The sequence below is a fragment of the Prionailurus viverrinus genome, chromosome B1 (genome assembly GCF_022837055.1).
Source record: "Prionailurus viverrinus isolate Anna chromosome B1, UM_Priviv_1.0, whole genome shotgun sequence".
Taxonomy (NCBI): domain Eukaryota; kingdom Metazoa; phylum Chordata; class Mammalia; order Carnivora; family Felidae; genus Prionailurus; species Prionailurus viverrinus.
This window is the reverse complement of record NC_062564.1, coordinates 31,551,711-31,568,144: the sequence shown is the minus strand read 5'-3', so window position 1 is coordinate 31,568,144 and position 16,434 is coordinate 31,551,711. Positions and strand designations below refer to the sequence as shown.

Below are 16,434 nucleotides of genomic sequence, written 5' to 3'. Positions count from 1 at the left end.
TCATTCCAGGAACCCTGAGACAAGGCCTTTTTCTAGTCCTGAGTCACCCTCCAGATGAGGACAGAGGGGACCAAGAATGCATTCTACTCATTTACCACCAGAGGGCGGGCCTGAGGCGTGATGGCCAATGCAGACCATGCTGTCTGTCTCCAGCTCCCCGCACAAAGAGCCCAGGGGAAATCTGCAGTGGCACAGAGGATGATGTGCAAGGCAGGTAATGAAGGAGTCATAAGAGGAGCAAGCCAAAAGCTACTAGATTCTGAAGTTCATGCATTCCTCTGGGTCGTGCTGTCTGACAGCATTGGCACCGATGGGCCTCTTGTCTTCACCCAGTAAGGGCTTCATCAAGACACTTTCCCAGCCCCAACTGAGTTGACCAATACTCTTTCCGGTGCTAGAAAAAGCAGCATCTGGCTCAGAGGGCCAGTCACATCCACCCTCATGGGTCACCACTCCGTAACCCTGGGTAAAGGATGCACCCGCTGGAAAGGCTTGGATCCGTTGGCCCTTGGCTATTCCTCTGCAGAGGGCCCCTTCAGGGTCATGCACACAAAGGAAACAGTTGTTATGGCCCGATTCCATCTGCAGAGAAGAAGGCATCACTTCCAGCTCAAGTGTCCTAGTCAATGCCCTTAGTTTTTGGCAAGGAAGAATTCCAGGACCTTCTCTTTACCACTGCGTTAATTTTAACCTCCGCTGCAGACTGCACTTCAGGCTGTAGCCCTTGGTGTCAGTACTGCAGCAATGTGGGGACCTTGTTGTTTTCTCTTCTTTGCCGCGTCTAGGCTCCACTCTTCCCATCAAAATTTATGCTTTGGAGTTTCCCTACTCTGTGACATCCTGAACGTTCCACTTCCGCAGAGGCCCGGGGGCGGGAGGGGGGGGGGGGAGCATAGGAGCAGAAATGGCTACTTGCAGCTTCCCAAAGGGGGAAGATGAAACCAAGAGACGTGGTGGGCCTGGTCCAAGACAGGACACGTACTGTGCAGGGCGCTGAGGAACTGAAAGCAGCCGAGTCACCCTGCGGCGCCCTAGTGATGGGACTTCATCTCCCCACCCCCAGTTCCCGGCAGGTTGTAGGACTCAAACATCTTAAAAATCCTGACTGAATGTCATCACTTGTACATCTAAAGTCCCCACCCTGTCGGACCCCGTATGGGGGAAGACGTGGGTAAGATTTTTGAAAGAGTTCTGAGTCTCTGTGAACTCAAACCTTCAACGGAAGGAAAATCCTGCTCCCCTCAGCATGGTATATTGGAGGATGTGTTGTGTAGGTGGTGGGATATGATAAAGGGTGTTATGCAGGCACGTACAAAGAATAACGGAAGAATGGAGAAAAGAATGATCTAAACTGCAAGAATGATCTTGCAGTTTCCGGGACTTGGAGGAGAGAAGGAAGACCCAGCAAGGCGACAGTGCTAAGAGAAAGGCTGAGTTGGGGATTTTGTTGACATTAAAACTCACCGTGGCAGTGACATGGAAGTACCTTTTTTTCTTACACGATAGCATTTAGTTATATGTCAAACACTGAGGGCCCCCTGCCACGGATCAGGCAGGGTACCGGTCACTGGAGAAAAAGAAATGCAAGGCTCTTAGCTTTTAGGAGTCATGCTCTGATAGAAGAAACCAACAAGTAATTACAATACAGAAGGGTGTATGTTTCAGGAGAGGCGAAAACAGGAGGTTGTGCTTAATGTGTTAGGGGGCGGGAGGGAAGCAGATTTCACTGAGGAGGGGATCTTCAAGCTCCCTTTTAGAGGAAGGGTTGAGGGAAAAGGGAGAGAGGTGAAGGGAGGAACACAGGGCAGGGCATGGATTTGAGAAGGCACACGGCCTCGAGGGGCAGTGTGTGTGCGCGTTGGTGCACGTCTGCGTGTACCCCCTGAGCATGGGGAGGAGACGTGGGTGTCAGGGATGGGAGGTAAAGCTGCAGAGGAGGCAGTGGTCAGAGACTGGTATAGAACCTGGTAGAACGCTTGTGTTTCATGTTTGAAATGCATTTAATTTTTTAAAAGTTTAGAAAAACCACATCCAAGAACAGGCTAACATATTTGGTTTGGGGATAATGATTTGTAACTTTACAGGAATTTTGAGTGTTTATTTAAAGACAATGTGAGAAAATAGTCTATGTTAACAAGTCTATCGGTGCAGAGTGGGTGGAAAATTCTTCCCCACCCCCTTTTATTTTTCTGCATTGCATCGAGCGGTAAGAATGGTACGAAATGCAGATTGCAGACAGTTCTTTTCCTTGGCCAATGAAAACTATTTGGTATCTTCTTTGTGCCAAATACTCTTAGGCTCTAGTCAGAACAGACAAATCAACTTAAACCTTAAATCTTTGAATATGTGTAAGTGGAAATGTCAATTACCGTGGACTCATATTGATGGCTACTGAAATAAGGCTAATACAAATAAGACTGACATAGAAGCTATTAGGAGCTTTTATTAAAAAGCAAAATATTCGGGGGCGCCTGGGTGGCGCAGTCGGTTAAGCGTCCGACTTCAGCCAGGTCACGATCTCGCGGTCCGGGAGTTCGAGCCCCGCGTCAGGCTCTGGGCTGATGGCTCAGAGCCTGGAGCCTGTTTCCGATTCTGTATCTCCCTCTCTCTCTGCCCCTCCCCCATTCATGCTCTGTCTCTCTCTGTACCAAAAATAAATAATTAAAAAAAAAAACATTTAAAAAAAAAGCAAAATATTCGATGGCAAATCATAAAATAACAAGATATAGTTCAATCTGTCAAGATCAAAAGGTTCGGGAGTGGGAAAATATAACAAGAATGTTAACAATTTAATTAGAAGTCATTTTGTTTTAAATTAATTTGAATCTCATTATTTGCTTGCTTGTCAAGTGGTATTTTTTCATGATTTAATAGGACACTTGCCCCCACCCCTGTTGGAACCTACAGTTGGCTCTCACTGGTAGGAGGGTACATTTTAGCTTTCTCAGACTTGTAACTTTAACCCTTACAGGATGACACCAAAAGCTGCTGACGTCAAGTCACTTTGCTCTTAGCACATCATGTAGTTGCGGTGGGGGGGGGGGGGGGCGAGGAGGAGTGCTTCTACTTTATTTTCAAAATGCACAGCTAATTGGAACTTGAGTGAATTAATCAACCATGAAGCTTGCTGCATGCCCTAAAGCTCCTTTCTGGGATCTTAGAATTTATCAGAATAGAAGCGAAAGAGTACAATCTTACATCTTTTGGACAGATAACCATCCAAAGTGGCCAGATGCAGAAAGACATTGGAACGTGGGCCCACAGTAGCCCTAGGATTATTTTGTCTTTATCTGGCTAATCTTTGCTGAGCAGGTATGAGCCAATTAAACGGATTCTTTTTTTTTTTTTTTTCCACGGCTGCCCGATGGCCTAGATTATGGAAGGATTCCTCTATTGTTTGATCTCAAGTCGAGAAAACCAAAGCCATGGGCCTGCCCAGATGTTTTAGTCATTGTACCTGCTTGGGCAACATCTCCGAAGAGATGACCCCTGGTAGACCCCTTGGGATCAACTGGACCAGTTGACTGGACCAGGGATTCCGCGGTAAGAGTGCCACTGCATGATTTGGACCCGCAAAGCTAAGGGATTCCAGGCCTGTTCAATGGCTAGCGCCAAGAGAGCCATTCAAATTGTAACTAGCATCTGCCTGGGAAATCAAGAGTCGCCTATTAACTCTGATTCCGGACGTTTTCGTATGACTCAGTTTCCATTTCTTTGGGGGTATAAGATCTTTTCATTCCTCTTCCTGCTTTTCCACAGTTCATCACCTCTTTCGGTCCCATTGTGTGATGTGGAGGCCCCTCTGCAGCACTGTAAATCCTCGGGCACGGTAATCTTAAGTTTTTCTTCAACAGATCCGCAGGCACCGGTGAAATGCGCCCGTCTAAACCCCCAAACGGGCGTGAGCGGCCCTGACTCCTAAAGAGAGCAGGGCCGCAGACCGGGTTTCCCCCCGACGCCCCGCGGGCCGTAAAAGGCTTTCAGGGCGTGGTCTCCTGTCTCTCCCAGCTCCAGCAGCCGACCACAGCCTTCCCGCGCGGCCTCCCTTCCCTGCTCAGGGTCCTCAGGGCTTTGGCCTCTACTGCCCGCTGCCAGGCCACGGAAGCCTGCGACCCGGCGTCCGCCCTCAGGCTAGCTCTCCTCCCGCAGGGGGCCGCGCCTCGCCTCGACCGGCGCCCCCCGCGCCCCCAGGGAGCCCGGCCGCGCGCCCGACGCCCCCGCGCCGCCCGGCTCGCAGGCCGGCGTCCAGCAGCCCCTCTCTCGGGGGCCGGGCGGCGGACGGGCGTGGTCGGCGCGGCGCCGCGACGAGCCCTCCCCTCCCCGTTCCCCTTCCATCCGCTCGCTGCCATTTGAATTCCCCGTCGACTCCTGGGTGGGGGCCGAGCGAGTCTTCGCGAAGGGCGAGGGCGGCGGGAGGAGGGCTCGGGAGCCCCTCCCGGGCGGCGCGGCGCCGGCCGGCGGTGCAGTCGCGCGCTCGCCGCCAGCAAAGCCATTGGCTCGGCGCAGTCACCCCACGCGGGGCTGCAGCGGCGGCCTCCGCGGATTGGCGCGCGGGCGGGCATCCAGCGGGGCGCGCGCGAGCGGGTGCGTGCCGCTCGGGCTGCAGCGAAGCCCACCGTCTCGGGGCCGGGCTCCCCCGGCCCGTAAAGACCACCCCTCCATTGTCCTTGAGTTGCTGATGCTACATTCGGGGCGGCAGCCAGCTACAGTCCCCGACGCCCTGGCCCAAAGAAAGGGCGCGAAAGGCGCGCTCCCCGCTCGGGCGCACGCACCGACCGCCGCCCTCGGCGGCACACTGCAGCATTTCGCGCTCTCGCGCCGCTCCCCTCCCCACCCGCGCTCATTTGCATATCCCACGATTGTGGCCAATCAGGGCTCGTCTCTCTCGAAGCGGATGGCTTTTGCCTGAGAGGAAAGGGAGTGGCTGGCGGCGCATGCGCCGCGGTGGCCGACTTGAACCGAGGCTTTTATTGCTGTAGTTTATTTCCACCCCTTCCCTCCTGTTCTCTCTCTCTCTTTCTTTTTTTTCCGCCCTAGCTGGGGCTGTGTTGGAGCAGAGGAAGAAAGAGACAGGATTGCATTTATCCCTTACGTTCTTGAAATCTGCTATCAGCAAGACCAGCTAAGCGGTTGCATCTTTTTCAATCCTGCAAAAAATACCATCTCTTTCTTGGCAATTTTTGCTTTAAAGGTGTCCTCTTGAAATTATTTTTTTCCCAGGAGAGAGATGTCTTATCAGGGGAAGAAAAATATTCCACGCATCACGGTGAGTTTGGTACTTGGGAAATCTGCGGTCGGCCAGCAACCTTTTGTGGCAAGGAACATCCAAGGAAATTTTTTTTTTTTTTAAGGAGCGGGAGAAAGAGGGACCTAACTTTTCTTTTTTCCTTTTTTTTTTCCTGTTGCTGAAGAAGGCGATTGTAGTGGGAGACGCAGCCGTCTAGAATTGTAAGCTACATAATTTGTAAGGCATAAAAATAGGAGCGTAAGTGCATTAAGGACGTCTTAGGTAGCGCGCCAGATCCGCTGTATCCTTTTATTGTCAGTTCGAGATGCTGCAGTGCTGGCCTGCGGGGTGTAAGCAAATGGATGCCAGATTGAATATGCATGGTTGAAGCTCGGATATTGTTCTCCGGGCTGCGTGCTGTGAGGCTGGACTCCAGGAGCTGGCTGGGGGAGATGGAGAAATGGATTCTCCCTGTGTCTCCCGCCCCCACCATAAAGGCTTTCTGGAGCCTTCCTCCGGCTCCTTAGAAAAAGGAGCGGGTTTCAGCCCGGAGGCGTAATGACAGCAGAGGGATGCTGGAAAGGGCCGGGAGTGCCGGGATGATGTGGAAACTGGAAGGAAAAATAGGGACGCGGTGATGAACAGAAGAGGGTGGGGGGCCAGGCGTGGGTTTTTTGTCGATCACGGACTGGTTTTTGGTGGCCCTCTCGGCTTCCTCGCCCTCCGGTGTGGGGCTGGAACCCTGGCAGGGCTCAGGGTTCGCTTTCTTGTGACTTTCTGCCCCTCCTGCAGCCAAGGAGGCGCCTGTGTTGGCGCATACAAAGCGGGCTGGGAGGGTGGGCGTTGGGGACAGCGCGGAGCGGGGCTCGCGGAGGTAATGGCGCTGCGCGACGCGCGGAGCAGATGGCCCGGCCTGGCCTCGGCCAGACAATGATCGCTGCGGCCGGAGGTGTTGGCGCAGTTTGGGGCCTGGAGTTGTTAGTTTGTAAATCCCGAGAAAAAACATCTAAGCGATGAATTTGCGATGCTTCGGCAATGAACACAGGTTCTTGCTTTCACCGCTCTCCTGCCCTCCCCACCCTCTCCCCATCTTTTCCTGGAAAAATCTCACCAGTCCTAGTTCTCTACATCCCCGAATGAAATCCCGGGGAGAGAGGGAAGGCGAGGGAAATTCATTGTTACATAATGATGTGCAATTGCAATTGGCCAGCTGATTGCTGGGTAGAACCCAGGGCTGAGGCAGAGACCGAAAGAATCCTTGTAAACTCAAGATGTGTTTAGGGCTGGATTTGAGGGCGCGCTTTCGCTCTGGTTTCCTTCTTAGCTACGGACACCCCGGCTTCCTCTGGATGCACGAGGGCACACCCATCCGCAGGAGAGAGACGTGGAAACAAATGCACAGGGGAGGGGGCGTGTGCTCAGGAGGATTTTATAGGATGAACCAGGCTGTGCTAAAGAAAGGGGGGGTACTAGCTTTTTCTTGAAGGCCAAAGACCCAAGATCCCAAAGGGCCGGGCTCGGGGAGGAGGGAGTGGGTGGAGAGGACCCAACGTTACATGTTCCCAGCTCTGGAGGAAGGAGTCTGGGGAGAGGGGGTGGGGAGCAGGTTTGCCACAAGCCTCAAATAATTTGTTGTCTTCGTGAATGAAAAAGACAGTTTGCTTTTGACAGTGTGGGGAGAAAAATTTAGAAAGCAAACAATCAAGACCTTTTTTTTTTCCCCCAAAGAGCGCCCCCTCTACCCTTAAAAAAATCTGGTTACGTTATCTTAGGACCTATAGTATGGTTTCCCTCCTTCCATCATCACGGCCAGCATCTTATGTAAGAAGCCTTCTGGAAGGGACTCGAGTGGACGGGGCGGTGATGTCTCATTTTCTTCTTAGCATGATGTTGGCTCGGGGATTCACAGTGATGGCTGGGACAGGTACCGCAGTGACTAAGGGCTTCTCCCCTGCCTTCCAGGCGACGTTTATCCTGTCACAGCTGGGTAATGGGGGGAAAAGGGGGAGATCATCGTGGGCAGAGAAAAGTCCACTGGATCAGGCGACCTGGGGCAAGTGGCTTAACCTCTCAGCCTCAGTTTCTTTATGTGTCATGGGAATAAGAATCTGGCCCCACCCACCTCTTAAATTTGTTTTGAGGCCTTGGTGATATAAGGTACCTGACAGGAATTTTGTAAAGGTCTTACACAAGTGCAGGAATTGTTGACTGTTTATTCCCATTTGACTTCCCAAAGTCTGTAGTAGGATGATGCACCCTACAGTGTATAAAATTAAAATGATCTCACTGTTTTTCATTATGTTAGAGAAAAAAATAAATACTTTCTATACCCGGCTGTGTGTGCATTTATGTGTAACAGTATCTTTTTTCCCTAGGTGTCTAGCAGCTTATATGTTTATTCTCATTTTTATTTATTCTCCCCCCCCCCATATATTTTTTAAAGATTTGCTATAATTTTCTGGTTTTGGTGGGTGCTAAATACAAATAGCACTTACTAAGAATATTGGTTTGTAACTGAATTTTAAGGTAACCGTTATCAAAATGAATGTCATCCTCTGACGTATTTTGCATATTAAAACGGTGGCCTGTGGTTCAACTTGTTCCCCACCTGGGGATACAGCAGGTGCATGTCCACTGAACACAGGACATTAATATCCCATTCCATCCACAGCATTTGGGATAGAGAGGAGTCACAGTGTACCAGTTCTCTTGCATTCCTGGCCCTCACATGCTGCTTGTCATATATAATTTTTTGCAACCTTTAAGATACAAGCGCGTCAACAATGTAGATTTTGGAACTTGCCATCTCATCTTATCACAAAATTTTACATTTTTCTTAACAGCCTAGTAGTTAAAGTGGTGTGTATTTGAAGTGTTCACTCCCCCTTTGTTACAATCGATGTGATTCACCCCAAAGATAAAAAGCAAATATAAAGAACGTATTGTAATGAAACTTTGCAGTGGTTGAGCGAAGTGTGTTTGTGTGGAGTATCCCATGACAACAGACTTGGTTAATTTTTCCCTACACAAACCATGCCAAGAATTGACTTCCTTACATGTGGGTGTATTTATTTTTAATGAAATTTAGCCTAAAGCCATTTAAAAAATATTGTCTTCTTTATCTGAAACGTTTACACTGTTCTTTAAAGAGAGTTTGGTAGGCATTCTTTCATTTTCTCTCTATGTCAGTGGAGAGAGATAGTTTTTGTTTTGTTTTGTTTTGTCTTTAAACCTAGAATAAGCTTTGAACTTTTGCCAGTATGTTCTGACTCATCAAGTGATGAATAGGTTGTCACATCAGGTTCACCTTTGTCACTGAACCTTTTCAGAGTTGGCTCATTTTGAGCATCTCTTTTGAATGCCGAAAAATGTGTCCTTAGCTCATTGTCTTGGCACTGATGTTCCTCATAGGTCCTACCTGACCTTATTACTTCTTCGTTTCAGAGTGATCGTCTTCTGATCAAAGGAGGTAAAATTGTTAATGATGACCAGTCGTTCTATGCAGACATATACATGGAAGATGGGTTGATCAAGTAAGTGTCACTCATTATAGAGACGAATTTGTCTACCTTCCAGTATTCCCAGACATGACCTACAGTTCACACACATGACATCAAACTTGAGTGACTTCACACACTGCCTCACTTAGGATATGTTTAAGCTTATTTTGATTGGTGGCAACTAGTGACTTTGAAAACTCAGATTTGGGGAATTCAAAGGCACAATTAAATGCACACCCATTTCCTTATGTGTTATGTAATTGACTATTTTAACTGAGGTGACACAATATCTTCTTGTTGCCAGTTTAAATTCTTGGTTTATGATCTATTGAGTATATTAAAGGTTTTCCTAGAATATAGTTGTTTGGGTAGATTGCCCAATCTAAGGCATAAACTTGGCATCCAGCCTCTTCTATCTAGATAACACATCTGCTGTCTTAATTAAGCATCCAAGTTGCTGAGGCCAAAGGACACCAAATGAATTACCAAGTAACAGACAAAGTACTGCCTCATGCGCAGGGAATTTTAGGTTTCATTCTTTAAGTGGCAACAAACACAAATAAGAGTGCCCTTGTGTTTATTGTGTATTGTGTTACAAAAGAGAAACAACAGAGGGTTAAGTGAGCTGAGTACACACCAGTATCTTCCTGCCCTCCTGACTGGGAGCACTCACAGGGCCCTGGGAGAAATAGCACATCTGTTTAAAGACAAACACTGTAGCAAATGACATCTTTTAAATAAGCAGCATTCATCAAGGCTAGCAGCAAACCAGTCTGGAGGAGTGGAAAACTGGAGTGGATGGGTCTGTTGCCTGGAAACTCACGCCCTGATTTATGAACCTAAACTAGGTTTTAACATTTCCACATTTAATGTTTTCTCCATGTGTGTTTGTGACATTCTCTGCTCGAGGCTCTCGAATACTATGACTTTCATGTTCCGTCCCCCCCCCCCCCCAATTAGAAGCCAGCCCGATACTGGCCTAGAAGTGAGCATGCCTGTTTGCTATTTTTAGTCCACACTAATTTGTTTTAGAACTTTTATCAACTCCTTGATTACTTTTTCCTTCTGAAAAAAACTGCTAGAAAGATGTAGCAAAAGTGTTTTTTGAAAATTGGAAATGAATCCATGACCCTCAACGGAATATTAATTTTTCTGTCCTTAGTATCTGAGTTGCTGAGCACATGCTTCCAGATTTTTAAATAGTTGTAATCATAACGTTCACTTCTCTTTTTTCTTTTTCTTTTCCTTTTTCCTTTTCTTCTTTCTTTCTTTTTCTTCTTCCCTTTCTTTTTCTTTTTCCTTTTCCTTTTCCTTTTCTTTCTCTCTCTTTCTTTTTCTTGGCTTTGTTCTACCACTGTCTTTCCACTACTGTTTTCTCAGTGTGGAAAATAAATGTAAAGTGCAACCAGGTCTGGAGAAAATTGCTATACAATTGAATTAGTTACGGAGAAAGTGTTGTGGCATTTTAGGTAAATGTCTTGGGGGCCTTGTAATCATTTGATCTTAAGGCTTTTCTGGCAACTAAACCTCTTCCATCAGCATGTCCTGGTGCTTTATTTAAATTTTGTTTTGTAGTATGCTCTGTTTGCCTCTTAGTTGGGGTAGGGACTGGGGAGTGCACATATTAGGAATATTAATAATAATCCGAAAAGTCTACAGAACCTAGGGAAGGATAGTTTATGGCTTTGTGAAATGTCTGTCAGAGCCCATTTGACTCAGGAGTGGTTCATTTATAACTGTTATCACCTGTCCTGTTTACTTAGGCAAATAGGGGAAAACCTGATTGTGCCAGGAGGGGTGAAGACCATCGAAGCCCATTCTAGGATGGTGATCCCCGGAGGGATTGATGTCCATACCCGCTTCCAGATGCCTGACCAAGGAATGACCTCTGCTGATGACTTCTTTCAAGGCACCAAGGCCGCCCTGGCTGGGGGAACCACCATGATCAGTAAGATAGCTTAAAAATAATCATCTCAGAGCTTGGGCACCATTATCATTTGAAAACGCGTCTGTGTTGTTTCGATTCTTTCCTTCTAATAGTTGCCGGACTGAGCAGTGGATTGCTTTACCACATAAGGGGGAGGGGGTGGGCCAGCCATTTGTCTTGTTTCCTTGTCCTCGTTTGCCGTCCAACTCTGACGTGTCCATTTGAACTTGAGAATACGGTGCTAGAGAACTGGGGTAGGATAAAAGGAACGGCCTCTTGCTTTCTCGGCTTGAACTTTTGTCTTCCTGGCTCTGAAAATGTGATTTGATGGTGGTTTTGCTTTAAACACATTGCATTTGGGGTCATCGTCAGAGCTGTCCGTTTTGAGCCTTTGCTCATAAGTATTTGATTTTGGCTTTTAAACAGTTCCTGAGGCTGCATCTTCTTGGAGTGACGGCGGGGTGCTACAAATGAAGTGTGGAAGCAGGAACCTGTATTCGTTCCACTGCTAAGAAAATCAAGTGGGGGGAATATTTCCTGGCCTGGGCTTGACGTAAATGGAATTGGGCAGCTCTCCTTCGAGAGCGACCCACAGATATTGTTAATTGTCATTTATGTAGGAAAATTGCTGCCACCCAACAGCAGATGTCCTTCGTGCATTGCTCCAAGGAATTTGTGCTTTTTGTTCGGCAAAATCTGAAGTATATTTCCTGGAGTCATAGCATGCGTGTTCAAAGTTAGCTTGTATAAGGTTGGCTTCCAATGTGCCTAATGATGCCCCTGTGACAGATGCTATTTTGGTTTTGAAGAGGGGGGTAAGCTCCACCATGGCCCATCAGACACATATGTAAAAAAAAACCAAACAAACCAAAAACCGTTTATCCAAGAGCGAAAGGAAATATATAATCCATCTTCAAAACTTAACAGTTCAGTTCAGAAGAGGGTCAAAGTAGAAAGAACTTAGCTATTTTATGCTTTAGAAAAACCTATGTTACTGCTTATTTTTCAGAATGACGGGCTTTTTTCCTTGTAACTTCACAGTCCGTCTCTCAGCTTCCTTTTTTCTATTCTGCCACTTGGGCGAACATTGCCCTGCTGTCCCCTCCTAGTCTGAGCGCCCCTACGTTTTAAATTGCACTTTCTTGGTCTTCTCTCTTGGTCCTGGTCTTCAGAGTGTCTGACGGATCAGCGACCACTGTCTTCTGGTTCAGCTTTCTAATCATAGAGCCTGCAGGTTGAAGCCTTATTACTTCGCTCTTGCTGCGCACCTCACCTTCTAACCTAGTGGGAGCCATTCTCAAGGGCGTGGGGGGCGGGGATCCTCCACCCACAGCTCAGTGCCCTGACCTACTGGAAGAGGCTGCCGTTTTGTCAGTCGTGTCTGCTAGGACTCAGCTGGCACCAGTGGGCCTGGCTGCCCCTTCTCCAGGGCCAGCTGCAGAGCCACATGGGAGCTTCGAGAAGCACCGACTGCTTGGGTGACAGCCTGCAAGGCCAAGTCAAGGCTATAATCTGCCTCTGTTTGAGTTCATATGAGGTCCTTGTGGGCCCCCGCGTTGCTCACCGGGTATTAATAAGCCACAAATAATCTTTCCCGAGTGAGTGGTCAGTGCTGTCTCTCAGTGGAGGGATTGCTGGGCGGGAGCCCCCTGTGGTGGAAATGCCGCCAACCAGGAGTCTGCCGTTGTGGTCTCCCTCCGGCACTGACTCGCTGTGCGACTGTGGGCAGGTCCCCTCACTTCGCGGGCCTGCTCATCTGCACGATGAAGGATCTGCACGAGCTGACCCTGCATGTCCCTTTCAGCCCCCACATTTGGTGACTCACCGAGCTCAGAGACCGTTTGCCTGTGATCAAGTGCACTTCGCTCAGCAGATGCCTAAAGCCCTGTCTTCTCTCAGACTTACTTGAAAGACCCCACCATTCTGTTTTCTCGTCTCCTACCTCCCTGAATGTGCCTTTCACTCCTTGCACTTGACCCATTCTTTGGCCCCCCATTCTGTGTCTTGTCCCTTCTCTGCTTTCACGCCGCACCCCCCCCCCACCCCCCAACTGCCTTCACCACGAGGGCATATGCCTTTCTGCCGATGCCCTGACTTTCTCTTTGACCTTCTTCCTCAGCAGCAGTGGGCTTCCTTCCCTTCCTTCCAAGTGGGCTCCTGAGCAGGGACAAGGGACAGATCCACAAGGCCCGCACCTGGTCCGGGGCCGGGAACAGTCAGCAGATGGCCTTATGGCAGATAAGGGTGAAGGAGAAGTCAGACTGCCTGCCTTACACATCTGGGCAGAATGTGATCGTATTTCAGTGTAGGGTTTGTGATGCAGTAGTAAGGCTAAGAGGCTGAAAAGCAGAGGGATTTAATGAGCAAACCCCAAGGAAGAAAAGTAATCAGAGGTGGCAGGGATGTGGTCAGAATTGTCACACCCCAAACTCCACTGCTTTTAAAGCCCTGAGAAGAATATTAACTGCCCTTGCAAATAACCACCCGTGGTTACTGACCTCTATAGAATTCCCACTGGCCTGCCCTTCTCTCGGGAAGCAAGTGGGAATGATACAGATGAGGAAATTGGGATTTCTTCTGCTTGCTGGTGAACACATTTTGGCATTGCTTCAGAAAAGCACGCTTTACAGACACAGAGTTTTGCAAAGAGGGAGAGCTAGCTTAATGTAACTTCGTTGGTACCTACGACCTGCTCCTTCAAGGAAATTGTAGCTTCCTCAAGGAGTTTCGAGGCCAAAAAAAAAAAAAAAAATGCTTAGGGCCCTGGAGGAGATTCAAGTGAAACTTGCAGAAGCAAGCCCTTGAAGTAACTGGTGCACCACTGCCCACACCCCTTCCTGCCATCTCTCTGAGTTTCTACAAGCCTGTCACCTGCACGTGCCATTTGCAGTGCCCTTACCAGGTCTGTCTGAAATGGCACGGCCCAAGGTGGAAAATGTAGCCGAGTAGTCCAAGTTTAAAAAGGGAGGTGACACGTCAGCAGCAGAAAATAATATTATTGCCATCCAACAGAGCCTCCCATTGAGAATGGCACAACGGGAGCTTTGTAAGGGGCCCCCAGTGCAGGGCAGACGGAACGCCCTTTGCCCTTTCCATCCAGTGGTGGGTGGGCGGAGCCTCCAGACAGGCCCTGCACGCGGCATCGAGACCAGCCGAGGGGTCACGGAGGTGGCAGAGTTGCTTCCTGGGGAAAATGCTACTGGTTTCCCGAGAGCGTTACGATCATCAGAGTTAAGACTCCAGCATCTTAACCAGAGAGAAGCAGATGGGAATGGTTACCTCCGTTTTATAGAGGGAAAGTCCAGGGCCAGAGAGAAGGGCATTACTTGCTGATGCTTCTCCTGTGTGTTGGTGTTCGTGGCCAGTGTGGAAAACACATCTGCGGGGCTGGCTTCCCCACCTGCCAGGTGTGTGACTTAAGGCCTCAGTGGTCTCATCTGCAAAATGGGGAAAGTTGTTACACAGATTGACTTGGAGACATGAGAACAGTGCCTGGCCCATAGTAAGCACTCAGATGGGGTTAAGTTACTTTTTTTCCATCTGTATTAGGTGCCAGCAGCCTCTCATCTCTGTAGAGACCCCTTCCCGATCGCTACTTTTGTAAGAGAGCCAGAGAGAAGAGACTGCAGCTGCAGGAGGCCACAGGGGTTCCCCAAGCACGGCCGACAGGTTGTGGACCCTGGTGTCACCTGCATGCATTTCAGACATTCAGCTTCCTGGTCCCCACCCAACATATCTAAGCAGAGAGCGTGCTGGTGGGACCTGTGAACCTGTATTTGAATCCGGATTGTCACATGCACTTGAGCTGTTCGAAAGCATGGATCTCAGGGGTCCAGGCCAGATCTCTGGACTCCAGATGTCTAAGGACCAGAACCCACAGTGCAGGGAAAAGAGCCTGACTGTCATTTCTGCTAACCTGAACTTCAGGCTTTCCCTGGAGGGGTGGAGCCCCAGTGCAACACCCTGCACCGCAGAGATCAGCATGGGACTTGAGCACAGAGAAGGTGCAGGCCTGGAAGAGGCCTCTCTCTGAGCTCTGCACTTGTCACCTTCTAGATGGGGCTCCTTGGATGTGCCTCAGGCACTTCTATCCAGCTGTCTCCAGGCATCCTTACCCTCGCCTCTCATTGTCCTGCCTCTCTTCTGGCGCCCAACCCCAGCGAGGGCTGCAGTCACAGTTATTCTGGCCTGAACTCACAAAGTCACCCTGTGCTGCGTTGAGTGAATTTTGTCTGTCCCTTATCTCTTGCATCCATTCCATCACTGCCACTAATTCATACCTTTGTTGTCTGTACTGGATTTGTGCCCCCGCCTTCGGAGGAGTCTCACTGCCTCCGGGATCCTGTCTCTGCAGCGTACACATCTCCTTGCACCACAGGCACTTTCTCTGACACGGCGATGATCATGCCCTTTCCCTCCCTTGCAGCCCTCAGGGGCTCCCTTTTGCCCAGAGGTTGCAGCTCAAGCAGCAGAACGCTCCATGCCGTGACCCAGTCCTGCTGCCCCAGTCTGGACCCAGATGTTGTCACCTTAGCCAGGGGATGCCCTTACCTTCTTCTCTTTGCCTCCAGGAATCTTTATTACTCTTAGAGGCCCAGCTAGGTGTCACCTCTGTCCCGGAGCCCCTGCTCAGCCCCCTTCCCTGTAATCTATTGCTGCTTCTTTATGCCTTAGCAAACATGGGGTTTTTATCCCAGGGCCCTTATGACATCCATCATGTGTTATAATATGATCAAGGCTCCTGCCTCTTTCATTTTGGTATTCCCCACCCACCCAGCGGAAGCACCTGAGGGGTGCTTCATTAATGCTTCCAGTTGAATGAATGAGTGAATGATTGAATGAATGGAGATGCTAACAGCACTTGGTTTCCTGCTTCATCTGAGCCTGGTGCCAGAGGACTGGGAATCCTGGGGCCAGGTTAACATGTCTGATGTCCACTGTGGTCGTTTTGACCGAAGCAGCCGTCTCTTCAGCGGCGCCCCTGTGCCTGCTGCCCTAGCCCCACAGTCAGCCATTACGGCAGTTGGGGGAGGGAGGCAGGAGAGGAGAGATCGGGGTCCATGTAATCAGGGACGGTCCCCCTTCCCCCTCCACCTGGATTGTTCTTTCAGGAGGAGGGGGGGTCACATCTCATGTGGTCCTGCTGTGAGAGGGCTTGGCCGCAGCGCCCAGGGTCAGGTCTGTTTGAGGAGTAGCCCTGAGCACTGTGGCAGACTCAGCGATCACTCCCCGACACCCCCTGGGCACGTCCCAGCGTTTTCTGGAGAGTGTTGCCTGTGGAGGCAGGAGGCCTGACATGAAGGCGAAGTGGCTTCCCACGGCCCTGCTGGCCGGGCTTTCCTCAGGAGACGTGGCTCCGAGTGTCACTGTGGTACATCCACTGCTTGTCATTTTTTCATCCATGTGGCATTTGGGTTTGCTCCCTGCTTCTGATGAGTACACATGTGTGAACACACACACACTATAATATGAATTGTCTGTAATTGATACTTTGATTATTCCCTTTGCATCATTCATTTGACTCGGGTTAGAAAGTGTTTACAAAAAAGGCCGACCACATCAGACTAAAGTTTCAAAGTCCAGGACCGAAGTCGTGGCCACAGAATCGGCCCGTGGCCTGGCGATTAGAAAGCCACGTTAGCCGATGGGCTGTCAGCACAGGCTCTTCCTGTCCGCTGCTTGCGTCTCCCTGGGCCCACGTGGGCGAGGTCACACATTTCGCCTAAGGACACGAGTGCCTCAGCAAGCGGACCCCGTGGGACTGGGCCTGCCCAGGTGGG

At 49.6% G+C, this 16,434-nt stretch overlaps 1 protein-coding gene across 1 annotated transcript in view; it reads left to right on the top strand.

Annotated features, from left to right (window-relative positions):
- The first annotated feature begins 4,973 nt into the window (after positions 1 to 4,973).
- Positions 4,974 to 16,434, top strand: part of DPYSL2 (dihydropyrimidinase like 2) — a 69,243-nt gene continuing 57,782 nt past the window's right edge. Inside the window, exons 1-3 of the mRNA XM_047857019.1 lie at positions 4,974 to 5,266; positions 8,672 to 8,760; positions 10,491 to 10,675. Of these exons, the coding sequence (XP_047712975.1) occupies positions 5,228 to 5,266; positions 8,672 to 8,760; positions 10,491 to 10,675 (313 nt within the window). The 5' untranslated portion in view covers positions 4,974 to 5,227. The remainder of the gene's footprint in view (positions 5,267 to 8,671; positions 8,761 to 10,490; positions 10,676 to 16,434) is intronic.